This window comes from Molothrus ater, chromosome 3, assembly GCF_012460135.2.
Source record: "Molothrus ater isolate BHLD 08-10-18 breed brown headed cowbird chromosome 3, BPBGC_Mater_1.1, whole genome shotgun sequence".
Taxonomy (NCBI): Eukaryota; Metazoa; Chordata; class Aves; order Passeriformes; family Icteridae; genus Molothrus; species Molothrus ater.
In genome coordinates, this window is record NC_050480.2 from 42,098,030 (window position 1) to 42,114,063 (window position 16,034).

Sequence of the window (16,034 nt, forward strand, 5' to 3'; positions counted from 1 at the left end):
TGTGTGTTGTTCACAGGCCTGCAACTTAGATCTTGCAATTTTTTCCCCATTTCTTTTCTCAGTGTTTGATATTTGTTTTGTTTTGATTTTTTTCACGTTAGAGAATTGCTTCTTTTGTTTTATTCTACCAAAAGAATAAATCTACACTTTCATCACCTCAGTTGTAAAATATAATTGCTCACAATAGGTAGTTCTTATCTCAATGGATAATACTTTTATATTATCAAAGAAATAATGTCGTTTGGTTGGGATTTTTAATGGTTTAAAAATAGGAAACATTTCTGTTCTTCTCCTAACTAGACTACATTCTAGTAGAGCAGTTTTGTTCCAGTTTTACTGGAATAATGACTAATTAACACAAGGTAGAAAAAAAACTCTTGCTTTGAGCTATAGCCAAGCACATAATGCTTCCAAATGGACATGTATTAATCACCTTTGATAATTTATCTAATTTTCCTGTGGTTTGGGGTTTTCTTTTCTTGTTAGTGTTCCTATTATTTTGTCTGTGTAATTCTTTCCCAAAATTATTCTTTGACTTGCAGATGGTCTTGTTCAGATGGTAGAGATGATCCAATTGAAGCATCTAAAGATAGTATATTTGTGAAAATACTACAAAAGCTGTTGAAAGAAGGTAAAGTGTACTTATAAATATAATTGAATGAAATTGTTGTTTCAAAAGCTGCTTAAGATCAATATGTAAAAAGTAGAATTATTAAATTCTCAGAGTAATAAAAAAATTCATTCCATTAGGCAGTTAAAATCATTTGGAGCTAATTCTATCTCTGTAAACTGTTCAGGGAGATAAGAGATGAGCACATTTCTTGGTTGTAATCTTAGTATCTTAAAGTTATTTGCTCAGTAGAGCACTGAACACATTTTTAGCAGTTGCTTACTGTACAGTAAAGGAGGTCTTTTGGGGGTAAATATGTCTCTTCTGTAAGATACAGGATAGTAACTAATTGACTGTTACTCAGTAGGACTTAATCTATTTTAGCCATTTTTTTTGCTTTTGTTTTTTCTCTCCAAAAGCCAAAACAAAAAAAAAATACACCTCCCATTCTCCACTTAAAGCTGACTATAGGAGGTTATGGCCATGGAATTTACAGCTGAAGGAGGGAGGGAGAGAAGGGAAACAACTGGGAGTCAAAGCCTGTTTCAAATATTACTGCATAGAAACTTTTTGCAGAACACATAAGGCTTCATGTGAAAAGCACAAAACTTAAGTACTTCAGAAAAGTTCCAGTTTTGTGTGTTCAATCCTGTCAATTCCCTTACATTTTTAAGACTTGCACACCCTACGCTGGAACTGTTGTATGACTGAGCTTTCTTTTCTCTTGCCTTTCTTTTATTTTTTATTTATTTTTATTTTGATGAAGTGCTATGTAAAGACTTGGATTTATGGTTTAATCATTGAATTACTGAACTCTAGATAAAAAAAAATTAACTCTGTTTTATAGGCTACTTAAGCTTTATTGTATTTCTTGACGTGTATAATAGAGTCAGAGCTTCCCAATTCCAAAAGAGTAATTTAGCTGTAATGCAGGCAGGTGTTTACTTAAAAATGATATTAACTGCTAATGCAAAGTACTTTAATCAGAGATGTAATGAATGGTTTTGTTTTGTAGGAGTTCAGTTAAGTGAGTATTTACCAGAGGTGAAGGACTTGCTTCAAGCAAATGAACTCGGCAACTTGAAATACAACTCTTACTTCGAATTTGTGTTAAAAGCAAACTATGAACTTTATGTTCAGGGACAAGCATGAGTCTCACTGGGATTTTAAAATATTTTTTCTAAAGAACTCTTGAATTCACGTCTACTTTTTTATATTCTGTTTGGTTTTTTGCTAAAGCTTTGTGATAAAGTCTGTATGAGTAATAATACTTATCTTAAATGTATAGACATTGATGCTTTAGTCAAGGGACACAGAGTTGTGTTTTCAGGTGACATAAAAATAAAGTTTTCATTTTCTGTGCCTTTCATAAACTTACTGGTTTGTTCTGTATCTTGATTAGAATGTGTTCTGTCTGAGACCCAAGGATACATACAGGGTGAAAATGGGAGACCTACTGCAGAGGGTGGGAAACTTGTGTTGTCGCTGCTGGGGCTGTGATTTCAGTTCAGAAAAAATACTGAACACATTGATGCTGGGTGACTGCATACATTACTTAAGAAGCAACAGGTTATTCTATCCAATAACTCCACTCTTTACAGCACTTCTTGCCTAGTAGAAACTAGGTAATTTCAGTTTTGCATTTTTGTTATTTGCACAAAAAGGATATCTGGCTTGTCACTGATCACTCAGCTTGTCTGTGACAGAAAGGAATAAAGTGCAGCTCTCATTCAAAGCATCTGGTCCAGCAAAGACTCCATTCTTTCAGTTCATATCTGTTAAATTAAACTTTTTCCAAATATTTTAGTATTGTATCCATTTAACTTCCCTTTAAGCTATTTCTAGCATACATGTAAAATGGGATTAGCAGCTCACCATGCAGTCATTCACAGCAACTGCTTGTGCCTAGGCTCAGAAGAAACCTCGAAAGCATTTATGAAAGTGTGGGAGTACAGCATGATCTTCCTTACTCCCATGCCTTGGTCTCTATTGGTAAGCACTACTGATTTCCTTTTTTCCTTTTTAACCCCAGTGCCCCAGTTAGTTATCTCTGACATGGGAACAATTTTAAAAAGAAACAATTTCTCAATTATTCTCATTGACAGCAAGATTTAGTCTTTCAATAAAAGTTACTGCAGTCTGATGTGTTGCACCTTTCTTTTGCATGTAGCTCAAGAGCCAGAAACTGACTGCAGAGCAACTTGCACGCCCTTATGTTTCACTTGTCTGGCTCCATGCCTGCTGCAACAACTTGATCTAACAGCTGAGAAGGTCAGAAGTTAAATTGGTTGAAGAGAATCCAGTTTCTAGTTTTAAAAGCACAGCTCCCCTTCCGTGGCTTTCCCTCCTCCCTGTACTAATACAGTAAGCTGGGCTGAGAGTCTGAACATGTTTGGAAGAATAGATTTATGTAGAGAGGTTCAAACTAATATGGGAAAGAAATGCACTAGCAGTCATCTTCTAAGATTGTTCTGAGCAGCGAACTTTGCTCTTCGGCAGTGTTGCATGGCTGGGAAGTGTGAGTGTAACTCCCAGCTCCGGCTCCAAAGGCGTCGCTCGTTGAAAGCCTTGGAGGAATTCCACGTGTTCGCCTGAATGTCACTTTGAGGGCGCTTTCACATCGATAAACTTAGCAGGGTTTTGGGAGAAAGGGACTAATGGAAGAAGCGATTGCTTGCCCTGCCAAAATATGTTCTGCCTTAACTTTTCCTAGACTCCTGAATTTTGCTTGAAGAGCAATCTCTTTGACTGTCCACCATATATCACTCTGGGGATATCTCATCTTCCTAAACTGTTGGCCAGTTCTCTGTGATCTGTCAGGACTGGCAGGGCAAGCCCTGGAAAGCTTGCTCCAGGCACAAGCGGTTCTGATCACCCTTATCCATTGTTTCAAAGTGCCTGGGTTCCCTGCTGGATCATGTTTATCATGGCTGGTGTAAAAGTATTATCCAGGTTTTTGGGGAAGGATGAGCTGTGTAGGGTTTTCAACTGTTTTACTCTACTGCTGGGTTGGGAGGCACTTGGCGTTTATACAGCAGCTTTCCATCTGACTATTGCCAAAACAGAAGGCTACTTACAATGAGTTTACTTAAACAAAGCCTCATTAAAATAACTTCCATGTCTAAATAGATGTTTAATGTTCTTGTACTAGTAATGTTGAACTGGTTCTCTATTCTGTTGGAAAGTTTGAAGAGTCTGGGACTCAGGGTTATTCCTCCTCTCTGTCCTCTGCTTCATTATGTAATAAACTGTGCTGGTGCAGAACTCCTGTCTCAGATTACTGCTCCAGGAGGATGCCTTCATTTACCACTGCATATGGAAGGTGGCCATACCACAGCTCTAGCTTGTTTCTAAGTGTAACAAAAACAAACTTGTGACAAAAAGATGAGGGTTAAAGCTGCCGGAGGGGGATGGATAGATCCTCTTGAATGAGGATATACGTTGTTTCTTAAATAGTTATTTTCTCAGTAACAGAGAGCACGCAAGGTATGGGAGGTAAAAATTTGCATCCTTTGTTGTCGCCAGAGCAGCAGGAAAGTTTTTCAGTTGTCATTTGTGATCAGTTTCAGAAGCTATGCATGGTGGATAGTGAGTTCTTTGTGCCCTGTACTGGAAACTAACTCCAACTTGAGACAAAAACCACATTCATTTAGTGAATCCAGATAAACATCAGATCTACCTGCAGAAAATGATATTTTACTTAGAAGTGGGAGAATTTAACATTGCCATTTGGATACTTTGCTGTACACTAGATTGGGGTAGAGAGAAAATAAAAGGGACCAGAAGGGATAGAGTGGGTTTATGCTTGCATCATATTTCATTGCAGGATTAAGGATGTTTATCTTTCAGCGGCGTTCGAGTTTCTGTTACTCGATTTCTGATTCAACACAACCAGCCGTATTTTGGAAACCACAATGAAGCACTACAGTTCTGTAAATAGATTTGCTGGTTGTGATGCCTTTAAGTGCTCTCAGGCTTCCGATTTTTGTACTGCTATTTGATGACAGAACTGAAGAATAATACAAGTTGAGGAACAGGGTGAGAGAAGAGCACGTTTTAATAACAACTTGACAGGAATTCAAAATCTATAGCAGAAGGAATTAAAAGGCTGCCAGAGGTAAAGAAGAATGCTGCCAACCTGGAGGATGCACAAGTTAAACAGAGGAGAAGAAAAGTTGTCTGCTTCTCTGTTGAGCTGTCTACTCTGCCTTGCAGTGGAGGAAATCACCTGCAGAAATACCTTCGCTCACAGGCGACTCCTCACAGAACAGTGCTTCTGGCCTACTATTCCTCTTCCTTCTTGCCTGACTCCCTAAATTTTCAAAGGATTTACGCTTGACCGTGTCTTCTGAGAGGATCATGAAGGTTGATTTCCATCAACATGGTGTCAGGGCTGCAAATCTGCTTGCATTACTGCCTCTTCTCTCCATTGGAAACCAAATATCTGTAAAATCTTCCAAGTGTCCCAGATGGAATCCCTGCCTAAATACCCATAGCTGAAGGAGATGAACTGTTCCTTTTCACTTGCATAGTACCTTCAGCTCGTCAGGGATGACTTGCCTGTGAGACCACACTCCTTTTGGAAAGGGTGAGCCACAGGGATGGCTGAAGGGCTCCTGTGTTGCCTGGCTGAGCGCAGAGGCCAGCAATGGGCACTCGTAATGGCCCCAGCATTCACCACTACGTCAGGCTTCTGGGATCAGACCAGGATTAATCCTTTACCGGGCTTCTCTTCAGGCATTTGTCTGACAGATGTTATCCCGTGCATTTGTTTTCCATTTTTAAATCACAGCAAGGAAACGATGCACGGCTTTAACTTCATGGGTAAAGGTGTGGGTGTTGCATGGGCTGCCACCGTGTGCCCTGCAAACCAGGGATCCACCTCGTCACTTCACTTCTCTCCCAGTTCCCTTTCTCCCCCTGGGCTCACCTACAGCTATGGGAAAGACTCGGGAGGGACGCGTTTCCCTTCGCAGCCCCAAGCCTGGGCACGTGGTGGCCGCGGAGCCGATGCCCGCTCGCCTCCTGCCCCGCTGAGCCCCGCGGCGCTCCCGGCCGCCCCCACCTGCTTTGCCCTTAACGGGGCCGGTGCTGCCGGGGGATTATTTCGGCCCCGGCCGCGGGCGGTGGCGGGGGGGGCTCGGCAGACGCGCCTTATACGGCCGGGCCCGGCTCACCTGGGCCGGGGCCAGGAGCGCCTTCTTTGGGCACCGCCGGGCCGGGGCCGCGCCGGGCCCGACACCAAATATGGGGACGGCCGGGGCCGCATTCCTGGGGGCCGGTCGCTGCCGCCGCCCGCCGTGATAAAAGGCTCGGCGGCGGCCGCGGCGGCCACGAGTGACCCGGCGAGAAGCGGGAGCCTCTCTCTCTGCCCGACGCGCGGAGCCCGCAGCCAGCCCAGGTAAGCCCCGGCCCCGCCGCCACCGCCCGCGGCTGCCGAGCGGCCGTGAGGCTCAGCCCCGCTGCCCTGTGCCCCCGCAGACACAGCCGAGACCATGTGTGACGAGGACGAGACCACCGCGCTCGTGTGCGACAACGGCTCCGGCCTGGTGAAGGCTGGCTTCGCCGGGGACGATGCCCCCAGGGCCGTGTTCCCCTCCATCGTTGGCCGCCCCCGCCACCAGGTACGGCGCACTCCCCCTCCGAGCCTCCCCGCACGCCCTGCCACAGCCGTGGCTGCGGATCCCTGCTGCCTTCCAGCCCTCGGCATCCTCCTGTCCTGCCGGGGACCCCCGTGCTGCTGCCCGTGGAGAGGTTGCTGAGCTCCCACTTTCCTCCCCTGCAGGGCGTCATGGTGGGTATGGGTCAGAAGGACTCCTACGTAGGAGATGAAGCCCAGAGCAAGAGAGGTATCCTGACCCTGAAGTACCCCATTGAACATGGCATCATCACAAACTGGGACGACATGGAGAAGATCTGGCACCACACCTTCTACAATGAGCTGCGTGTCGCCCCAGAGGAGCACCCCACTCTGCTCACTGAGGCCCCCCTTAACCCCAAAGCCAATCGTGAAAAGATGACCCAAATCATGTTTGAGACCTTCAACGTCCCTGCCATGTATGTGGCCATCCAGGCTGTGCTGTCCCTGTACGCCTCTGGCCGTACCACTGGTGAGTGCAAAGTCCTGCTGGCTCCTCTTCCCCGAGCAAGGAGGCCCAGGACTGGTCCCCTACCTCTGACAAGCACTCTGCCCCCAGGGCAGGACCCTCTGTGGCCACATCTCTCACAGGGCTGCTTCTTGTCTCCGCAGGTATCGTGCTGGACTCGGGTGATGGTGTGACACACAACGTCCCCATCTATGAAGGGTATGCCCTGCCCCACGCCATCATGCGCTTGGATCTGGCCGGCCGGGACCTCACGGATTACCTGATGAAGATCCTGACTGAGCGTGGCTATTCCTTTGTCACCACAGGTAAGCACCATTCCTTCCTCCAAAAAGTTCCCTCTCACTTCCAGCCATCACACTTCTAGAGATGCTCTCACCCTGTTGCAAGCCCCAAAAACAGTTCCCGGGGTGAGCTTGTGTGTGCTTGGGGGTCTGGAGTGCTAGCAGAGCTATGGAGGCAGCGCAAGTGCTCCCTGTTCCTCCTCTGCAAACACTGATGCCTTTTCTCCCCCCTGACAGCTGAGCGTGAGATTGTCCGTGACATCAAGGAGAAGCTGTGCTATGTGGCTCTGGACTTTGAGAACGAGATGGCCACCGCTGCCTCTTCCTCCTCCCTTGAGAAGAGCTACGAGCTGCCTGACGGGCAGGTCATCACCATCGGCAATGAGCGTTTCCGCTGCCCAGAAACCCTCTTCCAGCCTTCCTTCATTGGTGCGTGCCCCCCTCCCTCTCTCTTCCCTTGGCAGCTCTCCCCTCTCTCCAGAGTCACCCCACAGAGCTCTCGCTTTGCACTTAACCTGTGTCTGCCTGTTTCCCCCTGCTGCCCCCAGGTATGGAGTCTGCAGGTATCCATGAGACCACCTACAACAGCATCATGAAGTGCGACATTGACATCAGGAAGGACCTGTATGCCAACAACGTCATGTCTGGGGGTACCACCATGTACCCAGGTATTGCTGACCGCATGCAGAAGGAGATCACAGCCCTGGCCCCCAGCACAATGAAGATCAAGGTAAGGCTGGAGCACGCAGCTCCTGGGAGCAGCTGGAAGGGGCTGTGCCCAGCCCTGTGCCTGCGCCCCTGCAGCAGAGTCCTGTGTGCTGATCCCTGCTCTCTTGGTGTTTTCCAGATCATTGCCCCGCCTGAGCGTAAGTACTCTGTCTGGATCGGTGGCTCCATCCTGGCCTCCCTGTCCACCTTCCAGCAGATGTGGATCACAAAGCAGGAATACGATGAAGCTGGCCCATCCATTGTCCACCGTAAATGCTTCTAAACATGTTTACATGATCACTTTGCCAACCACGCTCAGGATGACAACCTTCAAGGTTGCAGGCAGCTGAGGGCCTGCAACAGCCATGTAACTTTCTATTTTGTAACAATTTCTGGTTACTGTTGCTGCAAAGCTCCATGTGACACAGTGTATGTAAAGTGTACATAAATTAATTTATTTTATCTCGTTTTGTTTGTTTTTAAAACCAATGCCCTGTGGAAGGAAACAAAAAACTTCAAGAAGCATTAAATCATCAGTCATTCTGTCACACCCCTAATGCTGTCGTTTGTTGTCATTTGCTCGGGTTCTTCCATCGCTTGTGGACTTGGCGTGGGGGTGGTCAGGCTGAAGTCCCCAGATAGGAGGGGGACTGGGGAGGGGACAGGACCCCAGCCAGAGCAGCCAGCTCTGTGACTCCTTGGGCTACAGGCTGCTTGGTGGCACTGGGGGCAGTGCAAGGTGGCTGCTGTTGCATCACGCTGCTGCAAGGAGGGTGCCCTGACGCTCTGCAGTGTGCCGGTCCCAGGTGGGAAAGGGTTACCTGGAGCCTTTGCTTGCAAAACATTTCTTTTGGCTCAGCCTGCCAAAAAAGTAGCCCTGGCATGCTCCCGAGGAAGGCAAGGCTGGTGCTGAGGGCAGGTGGCGGGTGCAGGTTAAATAAAGAGCTTTCCACTCCACTTATGGGAAACCCACCTGCCACGGTGCTGTCCCGGGGGGCTGAGGGCAGCCAGGGCCACTTCCTCACCCTGCCTGACACGCCTGCCCTTGCCAGTGGCCACGCACGGGGAGCTGCCTGCTGAGGAACCACCCCCTCGTCTGCCCCCTCGAACCACCCCTTCCCTTCCCTTCCTCCTCCTTCCCTTCCCTTCCCTTCCCGGGATCACGTCCTGTGCTCAGGAACTCCCCAGGAGCCCGAAGGAAAATCCCAGGGGCTTCCCTTTGCCGCCGGTGTTTGCCTGCCCTGTTTGTCAGCGAGGAGGCAGAGCAGAATGGGAGGAGGGAAAGATGCTCCTGGCCTGTCTCATTCTCTCTTTCTGGGCCAAGGGGGCTCCGGGATCCCCCTTTATTTCCAGCATTCACACACACACACACACACCCCCCAGGTGTTCCCTCTGGGAGCTCTCCTCCCTCTGGGAGCCATCCTAAAGCCCTGCCAGGCTTGGCACATGTTCCCAGGTCAGGACACACGTGCAGGAGCCACCAGCCTTTGAAGAGGGAGGACTCCTGGAGCACAGGACCCTGTCATGAAAGCAGCGCCTGAGTTTTGGGGTGTTCTTTTGCTGTGGGAGACAGCAGCATTTGGGAAAGAAGAGATGATTTTCAGATGAACCTCCAGCCCAGGAAGGTTTTTTTGCTCTGCTGTGGCTATGCTAAGGGTGCATTTGTTTTGCATTTTGGCTGGTTTTACCTGCATTTAAGTGGGACCCATACAGGAGCTCACTTTTTTGTTTAGCACTATCCCAAAGCAAAAGCCTGTGGGAGGAGCTGCCCTGGTCCTTCCCTGGCACCTGAGAGCAGGGAAACCTGAGAGCAGGGTCACAGGGCAGCCCTAAGGGCTCTGAGTGACTGGGGAAGGACTGGAAACTAGTTGCTTCTCAAAAAAACAGTTGCTTCTCAAAAAGCAAACACGAACTTTTGCTGCCATTTGTGTAGTGGCATGTACTCCATCTGTCAGCTCCTGTTGGGACTTTGGGAGGCACTCAGCCTTAAGTCCTCAGTACTTGACCCCAGTCTCAGGTTCAGTTGTGGCTTAGGTGGTGTTATGAGATGGATTTTAGGACCTGCTTCTGCTATTTAACTAAAAGACTGTTTTAAAAGCACAGATAAAAGTTAGCTTAGAATAGTAGCCTCATGAGTTAGACTGCATTCTCAGACTCCACTTTTTCACCTATAATACTAATTTATGGCCCTAAACCCACAATGAAACAGGCTGATTTTTGAAAGCAGGAGTGGTGCTGAGCTCTCTCTCATCTCAAGCCTGATCAAAATCAAAGGGATCAGGAGATCCTTACTCCTTCTGAGTGAAGACCAATGTTTTGCAGTGCCAAACTTCAATTTAGGACCCCTCATGAGCACAGCTGTGGACAGAGGTGAGTCCTTCTGCTTTGCACTGAGACTGCCTTGCACTGAGAGGCTGATGCTGCCACTGCCATGTCATTGTCTGCTGCCTCTGACAGCAGCATTTGGTCTCACTCTAACCTACAGCATCAGGTATTCTCCACAGCCCCTCTGCCAGTTTCATCCAGTTGAAGATAAGTGACCTAAAGTACATTCTTACAGTGAAAAGAAATGACTGGTTCGTTGTTTTTGTTGCTTAATCAGTGAACAGGGATGCCATGAGTCTTCAGCCTATGAAACCACCCTGCTCAGGTTTTAATTTCAAACTTAAACACTCTCTTTATCCTGAAACCAGCCTTTATTTGGCCTTGGGGTTTTCCTTAATATTTTTAGCAATTGAAGACACAGATTGTTTGGAAACAGATGAGTTGGATTCTCATATGGCTCACAAGCCCCATTGTTGGGAAGGTGGTTTGGAGGATTTTTCTTGTGCCCAGTGGTCTGGGTTGGTCCTTATTGTGCAGTTCTCAGTAATTTCATTGCCCTCCCTGTGTCTCTGACAGTGCAGTTGGCAGCAGGCAAAGGATCCCCAGGACCCAAAGGATCCCCAAGACCAGCATTCTCTGTTTTGAGAAAGGCAAAGGGATAAATGGGGCATCAGAGGAGTAAAAGGGGATAAAGGAAGGATGCAGGACACTCACATACTGTGGGAGGGAGGGTGACAAAGGGGAATGGCTCTTCCCTGCACCAAAAACATCTCTGGAGCTGCAGCTCACTGCTGGCTCCACAGCCATCTGCATCCAGGGCTGGACCAGTGCTGGACAACCCTCCATAACCTCAGTCTACATCAGTGGGCAATGCAAGAAGCTGCCCTTGGTCCAAATATCACCAAGGGATGGAAAATCTTGAGAGAGGAAGAGTCCTTGAAAGGACAAAAATGATGTGGTGCTGTTTAAATGAGCTTGGGAGGCACAGTCATGACTGGGTTTTGATGCAAGCGTCCCCCAGATCTGCAGATGCCTGGGCCATTACTCAATTATATAAGGAGCTGAGGGAAAGCCTGGGTTCTAAGGGAAAGTCTTGAGGGAACAAAAGAGAAACAAAACGAAAGAGTCTCTGTGAACAAAAGAGAAAAGGAAATCCTGGAGAGATGAGCACACTGGAGGAATTAGGAGGGGTTTCCTAATTTTACTTTGATAGAGATTTTGCTGAACGGGAAATCTGCATTTGCACAGAGAGCAGAATGTGGCCCAGGATGGGCTACCCTCCCACAAAGGTGATGGCTTTGTGCAAAGGGAACTGGCACTCCAACAGGTTTTTCCCCTTGGGTACCAAAACTGCAGAAATAAAAAGCACTCTGACCCACAGCATTTACTGGGCTTGGCTTTGCTGGGAGGACCTGAACACCCCCTCAGAGCTGGCATCAGTGCAGCCTCACTGTGTACTCTGCTGACTGTGTGCCTCCCATGGAGGTTTGGCCAGTAATATTTATTAAAAGAATTTTACCAAAGGGACAAAATAGAGGCCACTTGAAAATTAGCATCACTTTTCACAGGAAACTTCTAAAGTGAGGCGTTAAATGAAGACCTTCAAAAATTCAAACAATTTTATTTTATAGGAAAATTTTGTGCTGTTTCTATTTCATTAATCCACAGGGAAAAAAATAATTGAATTGAACATTTCTTGTTAGGGTTTACTTTTTTATTTATTTTTGAACCAAACAGGCATTTTTTCTTCTTCTTAAAAAAAAAAAAAAAAAAAAAAAAAAAGAGCTATGCAGTTGTATAGATTTTCATGGCTCATCTCCTGGTGCTGGAAAATGGAGTGCACAAGGGTGACTGTAACCTATTGATCAGCCAGTGGATAACTGCAGGCAGTGCTGGTGTGCAGGGCTCCCACGTGGGACAGATGCCAGTCAGTGTGGGCTGCTTTAGCAACAGGACCATTGGAAATATCCCCCAGCCTTGAGTGCTTTCCTGGGATCTGCTGGTGGCTTTGGGGATCCTCTTCAGGCTCTCATGGCCAGAACATATTTTGGGGGGACCAAAATATTCTGGCTGCAGGCTTGGGGAAGTAGTTGTATTTGCAGCTTGCTAAGACTCTGTTTTCATTTGTCCTGGATCTGAAATATGAAGCAGCTGCTGATTGCTCTGTGGCAGGGAAAGCTGGAGCGTCGCTGGCTCCCACTCGGGCTGTGGGGTGTGTGTGATGGGGATGAGCAGATGTCGGAGAAATCTTTCATTTCCCCCTTCCAGGACACCCTGTCAGCCTTAAACTCCACTGCCCAGTGCAGAGCTGGGGCCAGCAGTGAGCAGACCCCCTCTCTGTGGTGACTCTGGCAGCTCAGCCTGTGTGCTTGCAGGGAGCACGGCCAAACCCCGTCTTGTCTCGGCTGCTCAAGGCCACGCTCTGAAAATAAAGCTGCAGCTTGGAGGCAGCTCTGGCTGTTGATGTTCAGGGAGTGCCACAGGCAGCCCGGGAATGAGCCTCTCTGTAACCCCACCTCAGGGAGCTGCATATATATAGATCCCTGGAAGCAGTTTTCTTCCTTGGCACATCACTCCCACCCATAACTCGCTCCAAACAAACACTCCCTGCTCCCCTGTGCCCTCACTCCTTGGCTTCCAGCAGCTTCTCTCTCTTCCAGGGTAAACAAGGCTTTAAAGTTGAGAAATCTACTGCTGGAGGGAGGAGGGAAAAGGGGGAAGATGGCCTTGTAAGAAGACTCTGGCACATGCTCGCAGCTGAGCAGCCCAGAGTCAGCAGCAGCAGCGCCAATCAGCCCTTGAGCCTGGCTCACAGACACGGGGAGCTGGGCTGTGCTTGCAGTGGAGCTCACGCCCTGTCACACTCCTGCTGGGCTGTCCCCTCTCCAGAACAGCTGCAAGGCTTCAGGTGTGTGAGGAGATCTCTGTAGGGGTGTAGCTCTGTTCTTTGCCCAGGGGAAGAGCTGCCCTGGAGCAGGCAGGCAGGGACAAGGGAGCTCCCATGGGCAGAGGGATGGTGGTCACAGGAGAGTCACCCTTCCCCTCACACCACTGCTTCTCAAACCCCCAGACACAGACACTATCTAATCTATTTGAGTGCAGGATAAAGGGAATTTTCACTGCTGCTTGGGGTGGCCAGTGCTGAGCTGCTGGTGCTGCATTGGGTAGGTCAGAGCTGGGAAGGGAGAAGGGCCAGGGGCTGGAGCAATGCAAGAATGTCTGTGAGCAGACAATGGCAGAACAGTCCTGCTCTTCCCAAACCTCCCTGTGCCTGCCTGCAGAGGGAAGGAAGGAGATCTGAAACAGATCAACACAAAAGAAGCTCACAAGGTTTCCCAGGGCAACTGTACCTGCTTCTGTAAGACTTTTTAATTCCCTTTAGCAAGGATAATCACAAAAAATAGTTACAATAACAGAGGCATAAGAGTCTAAAAGGGTTTGAGTTTGCTAGCATTGAACAATGCTGTCACTATGCCTGCAGAGCACCACCGAAGGGCACCGTGGGGAGCTCTGCCTGCCTTGCACTACATTCTGCACTGAAAATTAGGAGGTCCAGGTGCTAAAGCTGCCTACTTTCTCACCACAAGTTTTTCAGAGTGGTCTGGGGGACTGAGGCAGTTTTCCAAAGGCAGGGTATTTTCTCTACAGGGATTTCTTGTCCTGGAAGCCCTTATCCTCAACACTAGAAAAAATTTTAAAACAAAAAAAAAAAAATCTACAAAGAGCTACCAGAAATTACTTATCCCAATCATTTTGAAGTAGTGATGGTGTTATTCCCAGCAGCACTGCAACAGGTGGCAGGCCATGTTTCTGTGACTGCAGGAACCAAGCAGTTCACAGTGGAAAGTTGATTTTCTCCCTCCTTTCTCCTTTCCCATACCAAGCCTCCATCACAGTTTTCCTCTGTGACCATGAGCAAGTCAACATTCACAGCCCTGTTTGTTGCCAGTGAAGTGGCTTTCCTATTTTGCATCTCAAAGGAAGATAAAGAAGAATAGCCAATGCCCATAAAGGATTTTGAGATGTTGTCATAGAAAGTGTTTGGGGAATATGAAATACTCGTGATCCTAAATTTAGCTCTGAAGGTCATGCAGACCAATTTCCTGGCACAAATACCAGAGAAAGTCTTGAAATCTGAACGTTTTCCAATTGCAGCCACAAGCTGGAGGCTGCAGCAGCCACAGGTGGCTCTGGGGATCTCTGGCTGTGCCTCCTGCAGGTCCCTTGCCTTGCTGAGAGCCCAGACCTGCCACTTCCTCCCAAGCTGCTCCCACCAGCAACCCAGAACACCAGTGGTTTCTGTCCTTGTTCTGGGAGTGGTGCCTCTATAGTGGGCCTCCAACAGCCCTTTGTGATAAGATTATTATTCAAATCTAATAGAAGTGACAAATTTAGGAGAATTACAGTGTTCAAACCAGTCTACTCAGGGACTATAGGCAAAATCTTTCTTGGGATAAATCTTTCAGGAGAAACATGGTGATTGATTTTAGATCTTCTGCTTTGAGATGTATTCTTTCTTTCCTTAATTTTTGTTGGTCCACTGAAGACAGCCCATCCTGGCCAAGACTGCATGGCCAAGGTGTTATGATTCCTCTGTTTACATTTGATGGGTTAAATGCCAGACAGGTTAATAAAGAAGATTGGTTCTGCTTAGACAGCAAAATGTGTTATTAAGTGGAACTTGGAGCTAAATTCCAAAGTCAATTTAAAAAGGGTGTAATTTAATCCTTGAGCTACTTAGCTTCTGCTGACATGTTACTTTATCTTTTTTAGTGCCTGCTGCACAAGTGCCTGAGTGGAGAAGCAATTGTTTGACAGAAAGTTGATGTAACTCCTGTCACAAAACCTTGATCAGAATCCAGAAACCAGGTGTGGCTCTGCCCAAACTGGAGGTGCTTGGTTTCTTCAGCAGTTGCAGCCTCCTGTGGCAAAGGCTGCAGCAGGACATGGGCAGCCCAGGGAGTGCACCTGCTGAATGTGCATCACTGTTTAAAAATAAAAAGGGGAGAGAAAAGAATAACATGGAAAATATTGCAAGGTCAGCAGATGGCAGGGGAAGGGCTCATGCCTGGGCAGGGGAGTTTGGGCAAGGACAGGACAAATCCTGGGATGGAGGCATAGCCACGTAAAAGGGAGGTGTCTGGGATGTTCTGCAGCACAGAAGTAATGGAGAAGGCCCTGGGAGCTGCAGTGACATTACACTCAGTATTCATTTCTGTTTGTGTGTGTTAGCTTGGCTCCATTTCAGCACTGCAGCAGAGTTTCAGCCCATGTACCCAGTCTCAGACACCCTCTGCTGCCATGCAAACGTCCTGGACTTGATTCAGCCCCACTGAAGCTGAGGGGGACCTGCAGATTTGGGTAATCTTTAAGTGCTTGAATGGTCAGGTCCCAGATCAAGTAAAAAAGCCATAGCAATAAAAGCAATCACAAGAGGAAGCAGAAAGGAAAAAGAAGGAATAATAAATTTTGCAGCTGTAGGTCCAGAACCTGGCATGGCTTGAGGCATGGAATGCATAAGATGCATGCATTGAATCAGTTCCCTGTTCTGTAGAGATTTTATTGCTCATTTCATAATTCACATCAATTTTTCTCCAATTTTTTTTTTTGTGGAAGAATCTGTCTGAATTAAGGATCAGTTGAGCAAATGAGGGTATAGAAGAACACTGAAGAGCAGGAAGACCCAAGTCTGGACCACAGGTGTTCTGTAGGAGTTGTAGCTTTGACAGATAAGATACATGGGTGGGAAAAAAAAAAGCATTAAGAGAGAAAATGTTTTATGACATAATCGTTGTGCCATTGACTTTGTGCTGGGAAAGATGCTGAGCTGCAGTGCTGGAAGCAAAGGCAGGCTCAGACTCCAAGGAGGTGCTTTCCTTTCTGACCCTGGTTTATCTCTGACCAGCACAATGGTGAGTGGCTTTGGAATAGTTTTGGAGAGAGCAGCATGAATACACTGACTGCACATGGGAAGGGTGTTTTTATATGGGAGGTGTAACTGTA

At 47.4% G+C, this 16,034-nt stretch overlaps 2 protein-coding genes across 2 annotated transcripts in view; both read left to right on the plus strand.

Moving 5' to 3' along the window:
• NUP133 (nucleoporin 133) overlaps positions 1-1,987 on the plus strand; it is a 29,785-nt gene extending 27,798 nt beyond the window's left edge. Inside the window, 2 exon segments of the mRNA XM_036380654.2 lie at positions 543-631; positions 1,626-1,987. Coding sequence (XP_036236547.1) covers positions 543-631; positions 1,626-1,762 — 226 coding nt within the window. The 3' untranslated portion in view covers positions 1,763-1,987.
• Positions 1,988-5,929: 3,942 nt separating this feature from the next.
• On the plus strand, positions 5,930-8,257 carry ACTA1 (actin alpha 1, skeletal muscle). The gene is made up of 7 exons (XM_036381106.2): positions 5,930-6,011; positions 6,092-6,234; positions 6,396-6,720; positions 6,861-7,022; positions 7,236-7,427; positions 7,547-7,728; positions 7,846-8,257. Exons 2-7 carry the CDS (start codon positions 6,106-6,108, stop codon positions 7,987-7,989), a joined length of 1,134 nt encoding a protein of 377 aa, XP_036236999.1. The 5' UTR covers positions 5,930-6,011; positions 6,092-6,105; the 3' UTR covers positions 7,990-8,257.
• Positions 8,258-16,034: the final 7,777 nt, after the last annotated feature.